At 38.4% G+C, this 14,564-nt stretch overlaps 1 protein-coding gene across 10 annotated transcripts in view; it reads right to left on the bottom strand.

The window, feature by feature from the left end:
* Positions 1 to 14,564, bottom strand: part of CADPS2 (Ca2+ dependent secretion activator 2) — a 313,909-nt gene that overhangs the window by 210,452 nt on the left and 88,893 nt on the right. For all 10 annotated transcript variants that reach the window (XM_006771421.2, XM_015568920.1, XM_015568918.1 and 7 more), the window contains exon 6: positions 11,075 to 11,214. In XM_006771421.2, the coding sequence (XP_006771484.1) occupies positions 11,075 to 11,214 (140 nt within the window). The remainder of the gene's footprint in view (positions 1 to 11,074; positions 11,215 to 14,564) is intronic.

Raw genomic sequence — 14,564 nt, forward strand, 5'->3', positions numbered from 1 at the left:
GTGGGTGCGGTGTGGGGAGGTCCTTCCTTAGAAACAGGGATTAGAGGTTTAAAGTGATTTAAGCTTTCTGAAGGGTATTTTAGCAAGATTTATCTAAAATCTTTCCCCAAGCGCATATCTTTTGATCCAGAAATTTCACTCCTAAGAATACCGTTAATCATATCCTCAAAGAGTTCACCACTATGATGTTCATCAAAACATTATATGTGCCCTGAAAAGTTTGGCTCAGTGGATCAAGCATCGGCCTGCAGACTGAAGGGTCCCGGGTTCGATTCCGGTCAAGGGCATGTACCTTGGTTGTGGGCACATCCCCAGTAGGGGTTGTGCATGAGGCAGCTGATCGATGTTTCTAGCTCTCTAGTCCTCTCCCTTCCTCTCTGTAAAAAAAATCAATAAAATATTTTTTAAAAAAGAATTTCAGAATAAATGATTAGAAATTTTAATACTTTAAAAACCCTTTCCTCTCTCTGTTCATGTCATCAACACTGGAATTAATTAAAATTAGTGAAAATTGTGATTATGGTTCTTTTTTCATAATCAGGACACACATTCATCCAGCTAAAATTCATTTGCTACTGTCCCCATGAACTTACAATGATTTCCACTCATTTCAAATATAATCTGGATATGGAACTGTGTCTGTCTATTATATTCTGTTACTTATGCCCCATTCTGCTAAACTCTAGCTATGATCAGGAAATAGTCCTTGTGACAGTACGTTATCATTTATGAGAAGAATGCCAGAATTAAATGCATTGTTAGACACTGGGACTAGTTCTGGAGAAAGCTAATAGTTTCTGTATTTTCAGACACTATGCTACCCGTCACTACTTTGCACTAACACCCTTTTTTCCTTGTGGACCGGTCAGATCCCTCTATGCTACCTTACGCCTCCTTTTGTCAGGGCTTCCAAATGAGGTGAGCTTGCTGCCACATGTGTTGATCAAGTTCTTCTGCTCCTGCTGCCCTTCTCTATTGCTATGCTTCATGCTCTTTTCTAATTTATGTATTCCTCAGCCTCCTACATTTCTTCCTCATTTTGACCCACAGCCATGCTCTGACCCTCTGAAATCTTTACAAATCCTAGAGCAGTCAGCCATCCTTTGCTTACTCCAACTTCTCTCTCATTTACAGGCCCACAACTTGACCGATCTCTCTGAGCAAGGCGCTGGTTCCTTTTAAATTAGATAAGTACCAGGTGATTTCACTCATATGTGGAATTGAATAAATAAAATGAACTAACAAGCAAAGTAGAGACAGACTCATAGATAGACAGCAGGCTGACAGCTGTGGGGGCGGGGTGGGGGGGCAGAGGCACTAGGTGGTGAGGAGGATTGAACCAAAAAGAAAATAAAGAGAGAAAGAACTCATGGACATGGATAACAGTGTGGTGATGGCTGGGGGGAGGCAAGGAAGGGAGGTAGAGGAGGGTATGGGGTGATAAATGGTGATGGATGGAGACTTGACTTGGGGTGCTGAACACACAATACAGTGTACAGATGACGGATGTGTTGTAGAATTATGCACCTGAAATTTTGTTAACCAGTGTCACCTCGATAAATTCAATAAAAAAGAAAAAATTTTCTCTTCGTTCTGCTTTGTCAGTTGTTAGGAAGAATATTTTCATGAAGTGTTTTGTGCCTGTCTAAATGGAGGAAAAGTGTTCACTAACTAGAACTGACAGAACAAATTTGGAAATACATAGGACTATTACAAATCAGCCATCACCATAGAAGAAAATAAATTACTTTTGATTCCACAAAAATAGTATGTACAAAGCTCAATCTAGTTTTGTTTTTTGCCTTTAATAAGTATTGGTTACACACTAGTAATACATCATCCTTATAAACAAACCCCGAGATATACTTTTACCCACAGGAAAAGTTGCTAAAACCTCCTCCTACCAGTCAGTCACCTATTACAAGAATGGTTTAAATATAAATGTTGACATAATAGATAATATTAGAAATTTACCATATTTAGGCAAAAAGTCATTAAAAAAGCAAGTCTCTCTATAGAAAATAATGACTTTAAATTTAAAGTGTTTAGACAAGGATACATTTTTTCCACAATATTGTCTTTAGATTTCTAGCAATATAGAACATTTTAGAATAATGAAACACTGTCATTCATTTGGGGGCAATAAGGCCCAGGAATCAGGATTTTAAAAAGATTCCCAAGTGATTCTAAGGTGCAGCCAAGGTTGAGAACCACTGCACTAAGTGGTAGGCAATTTTCTAAAAAGTGGGTTTAAAAAGAGCAGTGAAAAGACAAGGTCCCTATCCTATTGAAGTTAGATTTGGTTGGAGACTTGGTCACCAGCAAGTCACCTAAATGGAGACACAATTTTAGTTGGTGGAACAGTCAATAAACAATAGCCGATCAATAAAATATCAGCTACTCATAAGAGTTAGAAAGAATGAAGCAGGTTAAAAAGAACACCGGCAGTAAGGAGAGAGGCATGAATCTATGGAGCGTGGTCAGGGTGGGCCTCTCTGTAGGATGACATCTGATCAGGACCCGACAGAGGGAGGGAGTGGGTGTGGGGAAGGGCACTCCCTAACAGTGTCGGCAATTGCCAAGGTCCTGTCCTTGGAACCGGCTGGGGACGTCCATGCAGCAGCTTCATAACCCTCATCGCAACCACACCAACCTCTCCCACTGATTATTTTCATGAAATATTAGCATATATAATTAGGCTAATTATTCAATTACACAATGTCTTGGGTGCTATGGTAACAACAAAATAACTGTCTTTGGGCTAGTTAGTATTAAGTAAGCTTACCAATCCTACCTTAAATTAAACATGTATAAGCTACAATTAGCAAAAAAATAGCTAAGATGAAATTAAAACTAATGTATTTGGGATGTAAAAATTATTAAGACCAACAATTTACCAAAAAGTGAACAAATTTCAATACTAGCAAAACCTGATAGACTGTTTAGAGCTACGTAGGGTCAAGTACTATTTGTCTAATGACGCAGGTAAGAAAATTAAAAGTAAAACTAGCAATTGCCCTAAACATACCAAAGACACTACTAGTTATTTAAAATATGCTTTGAAAGCATTTGATCGGCTGCCTCCTGCATGCCCCCTACTGGGGACTGAACCCGCAATGAGGGCATGTGCCCTCACTGGGAATTGAACCATGACCTCCTGGTTCATGGGTTTACACTCAACCACTGAGCCACACCGGCCAAGCAGCATTTGCCATTTTTAACGTATTATACTGCGTTGGGCTGAAATCAAGGGAGAAGGTCTATCTTATTCATTTCACTGGCTATGAAATATCCTCCTTTTATAGAATGTGAACTTATTTTACCACAGAAATCAGTCAAGTCAGCTCTTCAGGCACAGTAGAGAACTCTTATGTAATATTTCTATTTTTCTAACTTTGGACATAGGGAAGACAAAAGAAAGCTAGCAGGAAAGCATACACAGGCACACAAAGTGAAACAAAATACCACTGCCAACACCTACATTCATAATAGCTGTGAAATAAAAATGTAAATAAAACCAGCAATTAAGCAGAAGGCCCTAATGAGGGATATAACTCTCATACTCTCCAGGAATTACTGAGGACTTGTACACTTCTATTTCCCCATCTAACTCTGAGCATTTTCTTCTGAATAAAATCAAAGACATGGTTAAAACCAGGTTTTATTATAGTTCATGGAACTATGTTTATTTTAATAACTGTCACTAGTTAATTGAGCACTTACTATGTAACAGCACTGAGCTACATGCTTTATGAGTATATCTAATTTCATGCTCAGGGCAACCTAACTTTATGGCTGAGAAAAGTGAGGCTATGTATGAGGAGTTAGGTAGCTTGACCCATATTGCATAAAAACGACAGGGCTAGAATTTGAACCCAGGTCCGTCTTACTCCAAAGCCTATATTCTTAACCACATTGTATCTTACTTCCTGGTTATGAAGATGTCCTTAAAGAGAATGAGGTGGCTTGGAAATAATTTATTATTTTTCATCCTGCCCAAGAATATGACCATGTCCACCTTACTTTCCTTGAGAGATTTAATTTTAGGTTTAAAATGAAGAATAAAAAGAAATAGACTTCAGAGCTGAGAGAAACCTAGGAAAGATGAAGAAACGAAGGAGGCACGTGGCTACAGACCCAGAGCAGCAACCTGCCTGCAGAGCTGGCTACACCCCAGGTCTCCCAGTCTCGCGGATGCTTGAGAAGGAGAGAGAGGGATCAGACATTAGGGGATGGGTGCTCTGTTGTTATTAAAGTGGTTTTTACTCTGTTTCATAGCATAAACGTTTATTTTTTCCTTCTTTTACTAGTGTCTCAACTCAAAGGTGTGTAACTTTTTTAAGGTTTTATCAATGGCTAAAACATATTGCATATTATTGTGAGAAAGCCAGGATTTGAAGGCAGGAAGTCTGGCCCCAGAGATCAAGTTCCTAAACCGTGCTGCTCCTTTATAAGCTGGGTGACAGAGTCTTTCTTCAAGGCTCACCTTAAGGAATCCTCTCAAATGAATTTCCCTAATAATCAGATTTGGGGTTAAAAAAAGTAACTATTTTTTATTTTAAAAAACCTATTTGCTTCTTCACATTTTAGTGTGATAACTGCATTCTTTCATCATAAAAGGACTACAACTACATCACAGAAAATCTGGAAACTAGAAAATTTTATCTGTAGTTGCATTATTCTATGTAACATATTTAGTATACCTATTTCTTTCTGAATTTTTATATCCATTTTTTAATACTATCAGAGTATAAACAATTCTATGTGTATTTTTGAAATTAATGTTACATAAAGCTTATTGTTTCAGTCAGTCTTCATACTTCCTTTTCTTGCCTGGAGAAATCTGAATAAATCATGTCATCTTTCTCCATGTTGCCCCCACTTCTCCCAAAACTCTGTACATCTCTATCTGTAGGAAATGCCGTGGAAGGATGTGTGTGCGTGTGTGTGTGTGTGTGTGAGTGTGTGTGCGCGCGCGCGCTCATAGAGGGCTAAGGGAGGAAATAATTTGCTAAGTCATGAATTCCCAGGGGGCTTAGGAGCCATTCACATTTTTCTAGTCTAATGTCTCCTTTAGCAACTGATGAAATTGAGGCCAAGAAAGATGCAGTGACTTACCAATGTAGTGAAAAAAACTGAGACCTAAATACAAGTGTCTTGGCTCTTAAACTAGTGCTTATTCAACATAACTATTACTGCACCATCTGCACCGTCGCAATACAATCCTTAATGGCCATTTCTAAGCTTTTCGCCACAGGAGAACAAAAGATCAGGAAAAATTCTCTGGATCTCAGGAGTCAGACCATATAGAGCAGTGGTTCTCAACCTGTGGGTCGCGACCCTTTTGGGGGTCGAATGACCCTTTCACAGGGGTCGCCTAAGACCATTGGAAAACACATATATAATTACATATTGCTTTTGTGATTAATCACTATGCTTTAATTATATTCAATTTGTAACAATGAAAATACATCCTGCATATCAGATATTTACATTACGATTCATAACAGTAGCAAAATTACAGTTATGAAGTAGCAACGAAAGTAATTTTATGGTTGGGGGTCACCACAACATGAGGAACTATATTAAAAGGTCATGGCATTAGGAAGGTTGAGAACCACTGATATAGAGAATAGGAACTGTCCTGAAGGCACATGATTGCCCACCTGCATTCCAAGCCCACCAGCGCAGCCCCGGACCCTCTGCTGACAAGAGTTTCAGGCCAGTGATTCCATATACAGATGAAACTCCAGCTCCAGGGTGTTGCCATCATCCACCCAAAGTCCCCTTGGCTCAGTGCTGTGCAGCCCTTCCATTTGGATATCCCATCTCCTATCCCCTTTCCTTAAATAAATCCCATTTTTCTTTAATCGCCATCTGACATGGCTATTTAGCCTACCCATATGCACCATGTTCACGTTTCACTTCTTAAACTCTCACAACATCTCTTCACCTGGCTCCTTTTGGCTAAGACCAAAACACAGGCCACAATTCAGCTCCATGTATCAGAGGAACGAAGGAAGAATCAATATCTTTAAATAATGTCCAAATTTTTTGTGACCTCCCAAAGTGCTCGAGCATTCAACAAGCCAAAGATTTGTGCTTGTTAACTCAGGGTTAATATTTTAAAACTTCTGGATGTGTGCAAAAGAATAAAAAGTATCACTGTGTCAGTACATACTACAAAAATTTTATAGTAAGGCATGGATTAAGAAAATGAAACTATTCTATAATTGTATACATAAAGTCATTATAAAATTGTACAATGTTCCTGAATAGTTTTCACCATAATTTTTTAATAAGTACCCCAACTTAATTAAGATAAGCTATGATATGGCCTGTGGTTTCTGAAATAAAAAGTATCACTGTGTCAGCACATACTACAAAAATTTTATAGTAAGGCATGGATTAAGAAAATGAAACTATTCTATAATTGTATACATAAAGTCATTATAAAATTGTACAATGTTCCTGAATAGTTTTCACCATAATTTTTTAATAAGTACCCCAACTTAATTAAGATAAGCTATGATATGGCCTGTGGTTTCTGAAAGAAAATAAAGAAAAAAGGAACTCATATTACCTCTTTAATTTTTTGCTCTAAAGTGCCTTTGTTTAAGATGTTCAGATGTGGCATTTAAGGAGGTCTAAATCCAAAAGAAAGCAGTTATTTGAGGCATGAAAAGAAAGAAGAAAGTAATTAAGATGTTACTCCCCTGGGGAAAATCTTGAGAGTAAAAGGTTGCTGAATGGAAAGCCACATTTGAAGTTAACATTAAGGGCTTATTTATTACGGGAACAATCAGAGAAGTTCTGCAAAGGAGTAAAGTCTGAAAATGTTTCTATCATTATCACATAATTTATTAATCACTAGTAAATTAAAATGAAAAACAGAGTTCTTAATGACTTAAGTTAGCATACAGAAAATGACCTAAATATGAAGGTACTTGGAAAAAGAAAGTTGGCTTTTGACTTCCTCTTTTTATCATTCTACAATGACTATATCAATGTTGATTATCAAGTACCACAGACGGACTTCTCTTCTGAAGAGAAGCTGTATTTGGAGGAAAAAAAAATCAATTCTGTATGAAGAACCTAGCCGACACTTTGTCAGAAGTTTTGACAAGGCAACAAAAAGTGGGGTTTCTATGAAGTCAGGATAAGCCAAAATGAGGGAAATTCAAATTGGGAATGAAAACATAGCTAAATATAGGTTCAGGTGAAGGACCGATGCCAACACATGGTTATTTCAGAGAAGAATGTGTGGGGAAGTCATTTTAAAAGGTTGATTTTAAATGAGGAATCCATTTTTCCTGGGGAAAAAAAGCAGACTTGTCCTTTCTGTAAGGCCTGGACCCTCCAGGCAAGTGCCATCCTGAAAAAAATAAGATCTTCCTTCCCTCGGTCATCAGATTGTCCCTTAAATGAGTTGAAGATCACAAAGCTTAAATCAGAAATAAAACACTGCAACTTTATTAGAGTGCAGTGATTTCACTTTATGAGCAAACGCCCTGTCTGAATTTTAAGTATGTGACTACAAGTTTCCATGGGCATGACAGCCCGGCGGAAGTGCCTGGCTGGCCCGTTCTCTGGGAGAGCAGGATACAGAAATGCAGCCTGCTTGGTGCTGGCCAGTCCTCCCTGCTGGGAGCTGAACTGCTGTCCCTCCCCTACAGCAAGAGGTGGGCCCAGTGCCTTTTATACCCTTGTGATGTAAACTAAATGGAGACTTCATATATGACAATTTCAAAGTATTTCAATACTTCTATTAATTTAACATGTTTATGAATCTACATAGAAAGGAGATTTATATGACAGTGATAAAACTACAATTTTATCTTACCAATTCTTAACTGCATAACTATTCTATAGTTATATAGTCATGAAATTTTCATTCCATTTTTAACTATAAGATAACCAGTTGCTTGCAGATTTCTGATCGATCCTAGTCAAAATGCCTCCACATATTTGTGATGGCCAATTTAATTTTCTTCCTCCTTTTCAAATGCAGATTTAATTGTCCTAACAGTCATTTGTTTTATTAGTTCCATTGTATTTTACCTTTCTTTTGGTTTAGAAAATATCATTTGAAATCGGAAAATGTTATTTAATAAAAACGGGAATAGTATTTCTGAGATTTAAGTTAATACTGTTACTTAGCCACTAGGCTATGCTAAAGGATAGCCCATTTGTTCAAGAACATGGCTGTCTTCCAACTACCTAAGAAAGCAGGCAAATTAATTCAAAAGCTGGATATGAATTATTTGACCATTCAAAATCTAGCTGGTAATTCATTTAACAGATTTATATGAGTTAGTTTATATAATTACTTTATATAACATACTCCAAAAGAATAAATGAACGCTTCTTAAAATGTATTTTACCAAATATGTCTTGTGGTAATGTCTAATTAGATTTTAAAATAATGAAATCATAATTATGCTTATCTTATCCAAATTAAATATTTATTTTCATTTGCATGTAGTTAATTCTATTTTTATAAACTATAATGTACATAGTCATGGACTGATTAGTTATTAGAAACATGAGATTTAAACCAGATATATATTTTTTTCTGCTTCAAAAACAGGTCATGTTAAAATGTAAACAGTTGAGAGCCAAACACCACTTATTTCACTTATCTTAGGCATTTTTCACATTAAATTTATACTCTATTCTGTATAAATTATGCTTAGCACCCTTTCAGTTTTAGCTTACTTCTATCCCTCTACTTTTCCCTGAAAACTCTACAGAGCACACTGCTTTCATGTTCACCATCACTATTCACATCTGTCCTTGATCGCACGCTATGGAGGCACTGGGGCTCAGACAGGTCTGAGCAGCTCAGCCTCTACTGGGAACACGTATAAAAATATAGATAACACTGATAAAAACATTTATTAGGGACAATACAGGGGCCACATGTGACAAATGAGTGAAACACAGAATAAGTGTTAAAACCGTTCTCATGAGAAAGATATACATGTGCCTGCCATATTAAAACAGAAAATAGGTTTCATGACTTAAGCCCAAAAGGATTTCAAAGGCTACTTCTGAAAACACTCTGAAGATAAAGGCCCATAACCCTCCTATTTAATCTACTTGATAACTCTATCTGAAAGAGTTTGCCGTATTTTAAAGATATATTAATTTTAACTTGGGTTGTCTCTTTTTCAATTATTCATTATTCATCTGTTAATTATTCATTATAAGATGAATTATTGACAGACTACAATTCAGTCTGAAAGCACAGTGCTATTAATCTACTATGTGCTCCTATTCAATTATTGCTTTGGCATGTGATAGAGCACTTGGGAAAAAAGATTATAGTTAAGTTTCTCTTCTTAAATGTAATGAAGTTCAGTGAAATCTATTTATGAAGCACCTCAGAAAAATAGGAATACATTTATATGTAGGTCAAATTATGTTTGCTCATATACAACTGTACATAAAGGTGATATTACAAATGTTTAAAACTTACCACCCAGGCACTGAGAGACCTGAACTGGTGGTGAAGCACTATACTGTCCCTGCTCACAGGGATAAACCCTATTACAGCAATGCTGGAAGCTTTCAATTTGGTTGATCATTATCATTATGCCCAACACTGGTATTAAATAATTTGTGAATGACCATTATAAACTATAATTAAGAATATTAAGAAAATTATAATATTCTTATATATGCTACATCACTTTAGAGAAGTACTCAAACTCCCTAATCTCAAAGTTGCACCGAACTTGTCAGTATCATCCGCAACTCCTTCCCACGTACATGCTCTGTCATGTGACATTATCATCTGCAACCCCTGCCCATATACATGCTGTCATGTGACATTATCACCCGCAACTCCTGCCCATATACATGCTCTGTCATGTGACTGGAATGCTTTTCCTCCCCACTGCCCACCTGCTGAATTAAATACATCAGAGTTCATCTCAAAGGTCAGCTGTCTTAGGAGACTTTCAGGACTAACTGCAGCTGGAACCACATGCATGTCTCCCAGTTCTCAGTCCTCCCTAACAGCACTTATGACTCAGTGTTGGAATTATCTGTAGACGAGCCTGAATCCCTGATGAGCCACTTCTCTTAGGCCTCGCCTGGTACCGTACTGAGGTCTGTTCTGGTTTCAACAGAGTAAGTGCTCCAGACACACTGCTGCATCCATCACTGGTGAGCAGGCAGATGGGTGAGTGAGAAAATTCTAAATACTAAATCCCAGGAATTCCAACTGCATTATGAGCTGAGTCGCAGTCTTTACTTTGCATTACTACCCTGAAGAGGCCATAATGTGAGCTACCCAGGTTACTGTTGCCCTCCATGAGATTAGTTCTGACTCTACATACACTGCCCACCCATTTAAGAAAAATGGTCACATTCCTTCCTAATGGCTAACACCCCTATGTTGGGATTTGGTTGTACTGAGTCCTGAAGTGTTAACCTGAAAAAGATCTGGGTTTTTTGAAAATCCGTTTTCTTGTACTCATGAGTTCAACCCTGTTACCTCACCAGCAGCAAGGGGACACGAGCCCTGGCCGAGATGACTCTGCCCCATGGCAACCCCAGGAGGCAGCCCCCGCACTTCTGTTTCCTCCATGGATTAATTGAGTTTTTCAATCCCATATTGGATCTCACCTATCAAAATGTATACAGCCTCCTGAGTTATACCTGAACCACATTTTAGGTTTAGTATATTCCATGTAAGTTTATTCCTGGGGACGTAAATGTGAAGCTTGTCTCAACTAGTATTGTATCTTGAGACGTATTACTTAGACATTATCTCCATATATCACTGTTCTTTATCAATATAAGTGGTGTGTAATACCAATGCAATCAAGTGCCAATATTATCTTAGCAATGCAAACAGTTATATTGACTAAATAACCATATATACTTGGCTCTGAAGGTGTCCACAGGTTTAAAAAATTAAGTTAACCTACGTATGTCATTTGGGGGTGGGGGTAGGAATCCATGTAAAAGCCTGATATCATGGCTCTCTCAGTAAATTTTCAAAAGTGATACACTGAAATGAAATCCAATAATTCAACAGAAAAAAAATCAAGCATACACTCACCCACTATGTTTCATATGTGGCGGTTTATCCATTCGCACTGCCAATTTGATTTTTAAGTCAGAATCCTGGCTATTTTTTGGAACTATCATTTGGTGCAACTCTGCTGACTTGGAGCTATTGGAAGTTGGGTACAATATCACCTGTAGGAGACAAAAAAGAAAACATTTAAGTGTATAATACAAAGTGTCTAAGAGTTGGAACTGAAATCTTTTCTGTAGGTTTTCCTGTTTGAAAAGCAGGTGCCATGCCCAGACCTGCCTAATACACCATTTCACTCCCACCATAGCAGATAGGTTCAACACAGACTCATTTATCTTTTGGACAAATATGTGTTTTCATATTATCACATAAGTTTTCTTCTTGTCCTGGCCAGGTGGCTCAAATGGTTGGAATGTCATCCCCTGCACCAAAAGGTTGCTGGTTCAAATCCTGGTCAGGGCACATTACTAGTTTGTGGGTTCCATCCCAGGTTGGGTGCATACTGGAGCTGGTCAATTGATGTTTCTCTCTCTCATACTGATGTTTCTCTCTCTCTCTCTCTTTCTCTCTCTCTCTCTCTCTCTCTCTCTCTGCCCCCTTCATCTCTCTCTAACAATCAATAAAAACATATCCTCAGGTGAGGATTAAAAGCAAAACAAAACACAAGTTTTCTTCCTGTATCACTTCATAATGAATGAATAGCACAATGACAACAGTTGAATTGACAGTTGAAAAATACTTAATAGACACCTATAATTTCAAGAACACTCTAAATTCCTCAGGGCAAAGTAGTTCAGAAAGAAATACGCTTTGAAATTACAGATAGCATGCTTAAAAAAGAAAAGCCAATTATTTTAAGCAGCAAAAATACTCCTCGTGTTTTAATATTTTCACTGTGAAACAGTATTAAAGAAAGTCAACTCAATTAAGGTAGAAGAGACTGCGCATAGCACATTTTCTGCTCTAGGTCAATATCAAAGAGGAATTTCCCCCCCCCCTGAGTACATGTTTTCAAAACTATAAAGATGATGTTATAATGACTGAAACAAAGTAATTATTTTTGGTAAAACTGCCAAACCACGTGATTATTTCACAACACCAGAGGTCCACAGAGCCACCCGAAGAAAGAAAGCCTCCTCTTCAGATGTTAGGTGCCAAACAGATTAAACAATGCCTTTTCCCCTTTCAGTCAGTCATGACACTATTTAGACACAACCCAAACCCAAGCCTTCAGGGGTATTTTAAAATGGGAACACTAACTTCTGAAAGAAAACAATAATGACATGACATGCAGTGCACTGTATTTTAAATAATTCCTACTTTAAACCAAAGCGAAAAGTAAGTAAGCCTGAAATTTCTGTGTAAATGGAAGAATTCTAACATGCTCAGGTATGGTTCTATGGTGCTGCAGTACAACCTGAAAGTTGAATTTGACATGCTCTGCTAAAAAAAAAAAAAAGAAAAATCTTCATTTTTATGTATAAGTGGAATATTCACTGAGAAACCTTCCAGCGAGGCTCTTTTTCTCTCTAGGAAAAGGCAACACAGTCCAAAAAGCTTCTCAAACTATTCTCAACTTCCAAGTTGTTAAATGTACGTACTATTTTGAGACTTTTCTTAAGCCTGTTCTAAAAGCCACAGCTAAATTGAATCCAGCATATTTGTACCCTTGAACATATAAAGGCACATCCAAGAACAGATTAAATGGCAATTGTGATGTTTTGAAAAATCAAGATCATATTCTAGAATAAGTTCTTTTTTTGACTGCTAAAATATCCGTAATACTTTACAGATTCCTTCTTAAATAACAGCAAGTGAAAGTTGAAACTTTTTGGCTCAAACCAGTGGACAAAGGGATATCATTATCAATTTAGAAGATGAGTCCTAAGAAGGATCCAAGAATAAGAGCTAGATATCCTCTGGAGCTATCCCTGTTACTTGCCCTAGACATTCCAGAAAGCTTTCCCCTCCCCTCCCCTCCCCAACCCTCCCCCTCCTCCCCTTCCTTCTCTCTCTCTCTCTCTCTCTCTTCCTTCCAAAGTATTCTGACATGAGACTTTATTTCTTTGTAATTCTCTTTTCTATGTTTATACAAAAGTTGGTTTTGTTCCAAACTCTAAAAGTCTTTTACAGGAAGAGAATATTTAAATTAAAACTTCTGACAATTTCTCACTCTCTAAATGCCAATGATGGGTTAACTAAACAAGGTCCCAAAGTAACTAACTGCAGCTGAACCACTAATGAAGGATCGTCCCAGGACTGAATGCCATAATTTCTGCCACATTACAGCTCTCTGATGGGTAATTCTAAATGAAGTCAGTGGAAGGATTTGCTACTTATCTCTGTTCAAATAAACAAACATTCAAGTGCTCATGATGTGGAGACACACAAAGATGAAAAAAATATAAATGGCTCAGTCCCTCAAAGAGCTCACATACCCTTTTTATCAGAGCTAAGAGCTCGGGGAATATCTGGTAATATCACTTCCTCCTATTGCCCTTCTATCCCTAGCGGGTACAGCAGTTTTCTGATTTCATTAGTGTCTGAGTTTATTCACCATCATTTGTTTGCCTGCTCTGTTCTATCACCTGTGTAGCTAATTCCTGTGTTAAATTTTCTCCATTGGAAAGACCTGGAATTGTCTCGTTTTTCTGGACAGTCTCTGACTGATAAAGTTATAAACACTGGCACATGCAACAAACAGAGGTTCACAGATACGAATTATTCCTATAAATCACAGATCTATTATTGCTAGTGTTTCTAAAGCCACTGTTTCAAAAGAACTGTACTGGCAAATGAACCCCAAACGTAGCCCTAAGTATGTCCTGTAAAATGGCTTCCAGGTTCCCCAATGGCACCAGCAGAAAGTGGTCATCGTCCCTGACATGACGTAGCCTGGATGATGATAGGTCAAGGAAGATGCTCTCACTGTAGGTAGCCCAAAGGGTCAAGGAGAATCAAGGACAAAGGAGTTCTTCAATCAAGTGAACATGAACATGGCCAGGGTGTCCTCACAGTGCCCGCCACGGCAGGATTCCACTGCTGTCGCTGACAGTTATCCGGATGCACTTTCCACTTCACCATTGTTCTAACGGGAACCTTAACTGCCACCCTCCTGCCCCCGCTTCACTGCGGTGTAGTGGATTTGTGCTCGGACAGGCGGGGAGGGGAGGTGGAGCAGGGGGCTGTTAACTTGAACTTCAGTACACAGGTCATGAGGCTGCAGAGAGCCCACAGCGGGACCCGAGGGAGATGGTGGACTTTGGACTGGATGTAAGGACAGGAAGAGACTCTGGGTTTTTTCCCTTGATTTGAAGCAAACGTGTGTAGAAGAAAGAGTAACAGTCATTATCCCTGGCTATAGGGATGAACTACGGCAGGTCACCTAACTGGCTACCGGGACCCACGTTCCCCCTCGTGTAGAACTGCTGCTGGCAAGCACGGAGGCAGCGAGGGCCACATTCTCCGGCTCCCCTTGCATCTGAGTAGGGACATGGTCCTAGCTAATGGC

The sequence above is a fragment of the Myotis davidii genome, unplaced genomic scaffold, assembly GCF_000327345.1.
Source record: "Myotis davidii unplaced genomic scaffold, ASM32734v1 scaffold865, whole genome shotgun sequence".
Taxonomy (NCBI): Eukaryota; Metazoa; Chordata; class Mammalia; order Chiroptera; family Vespertilionidae; genus Myotis; species Myotis davidii.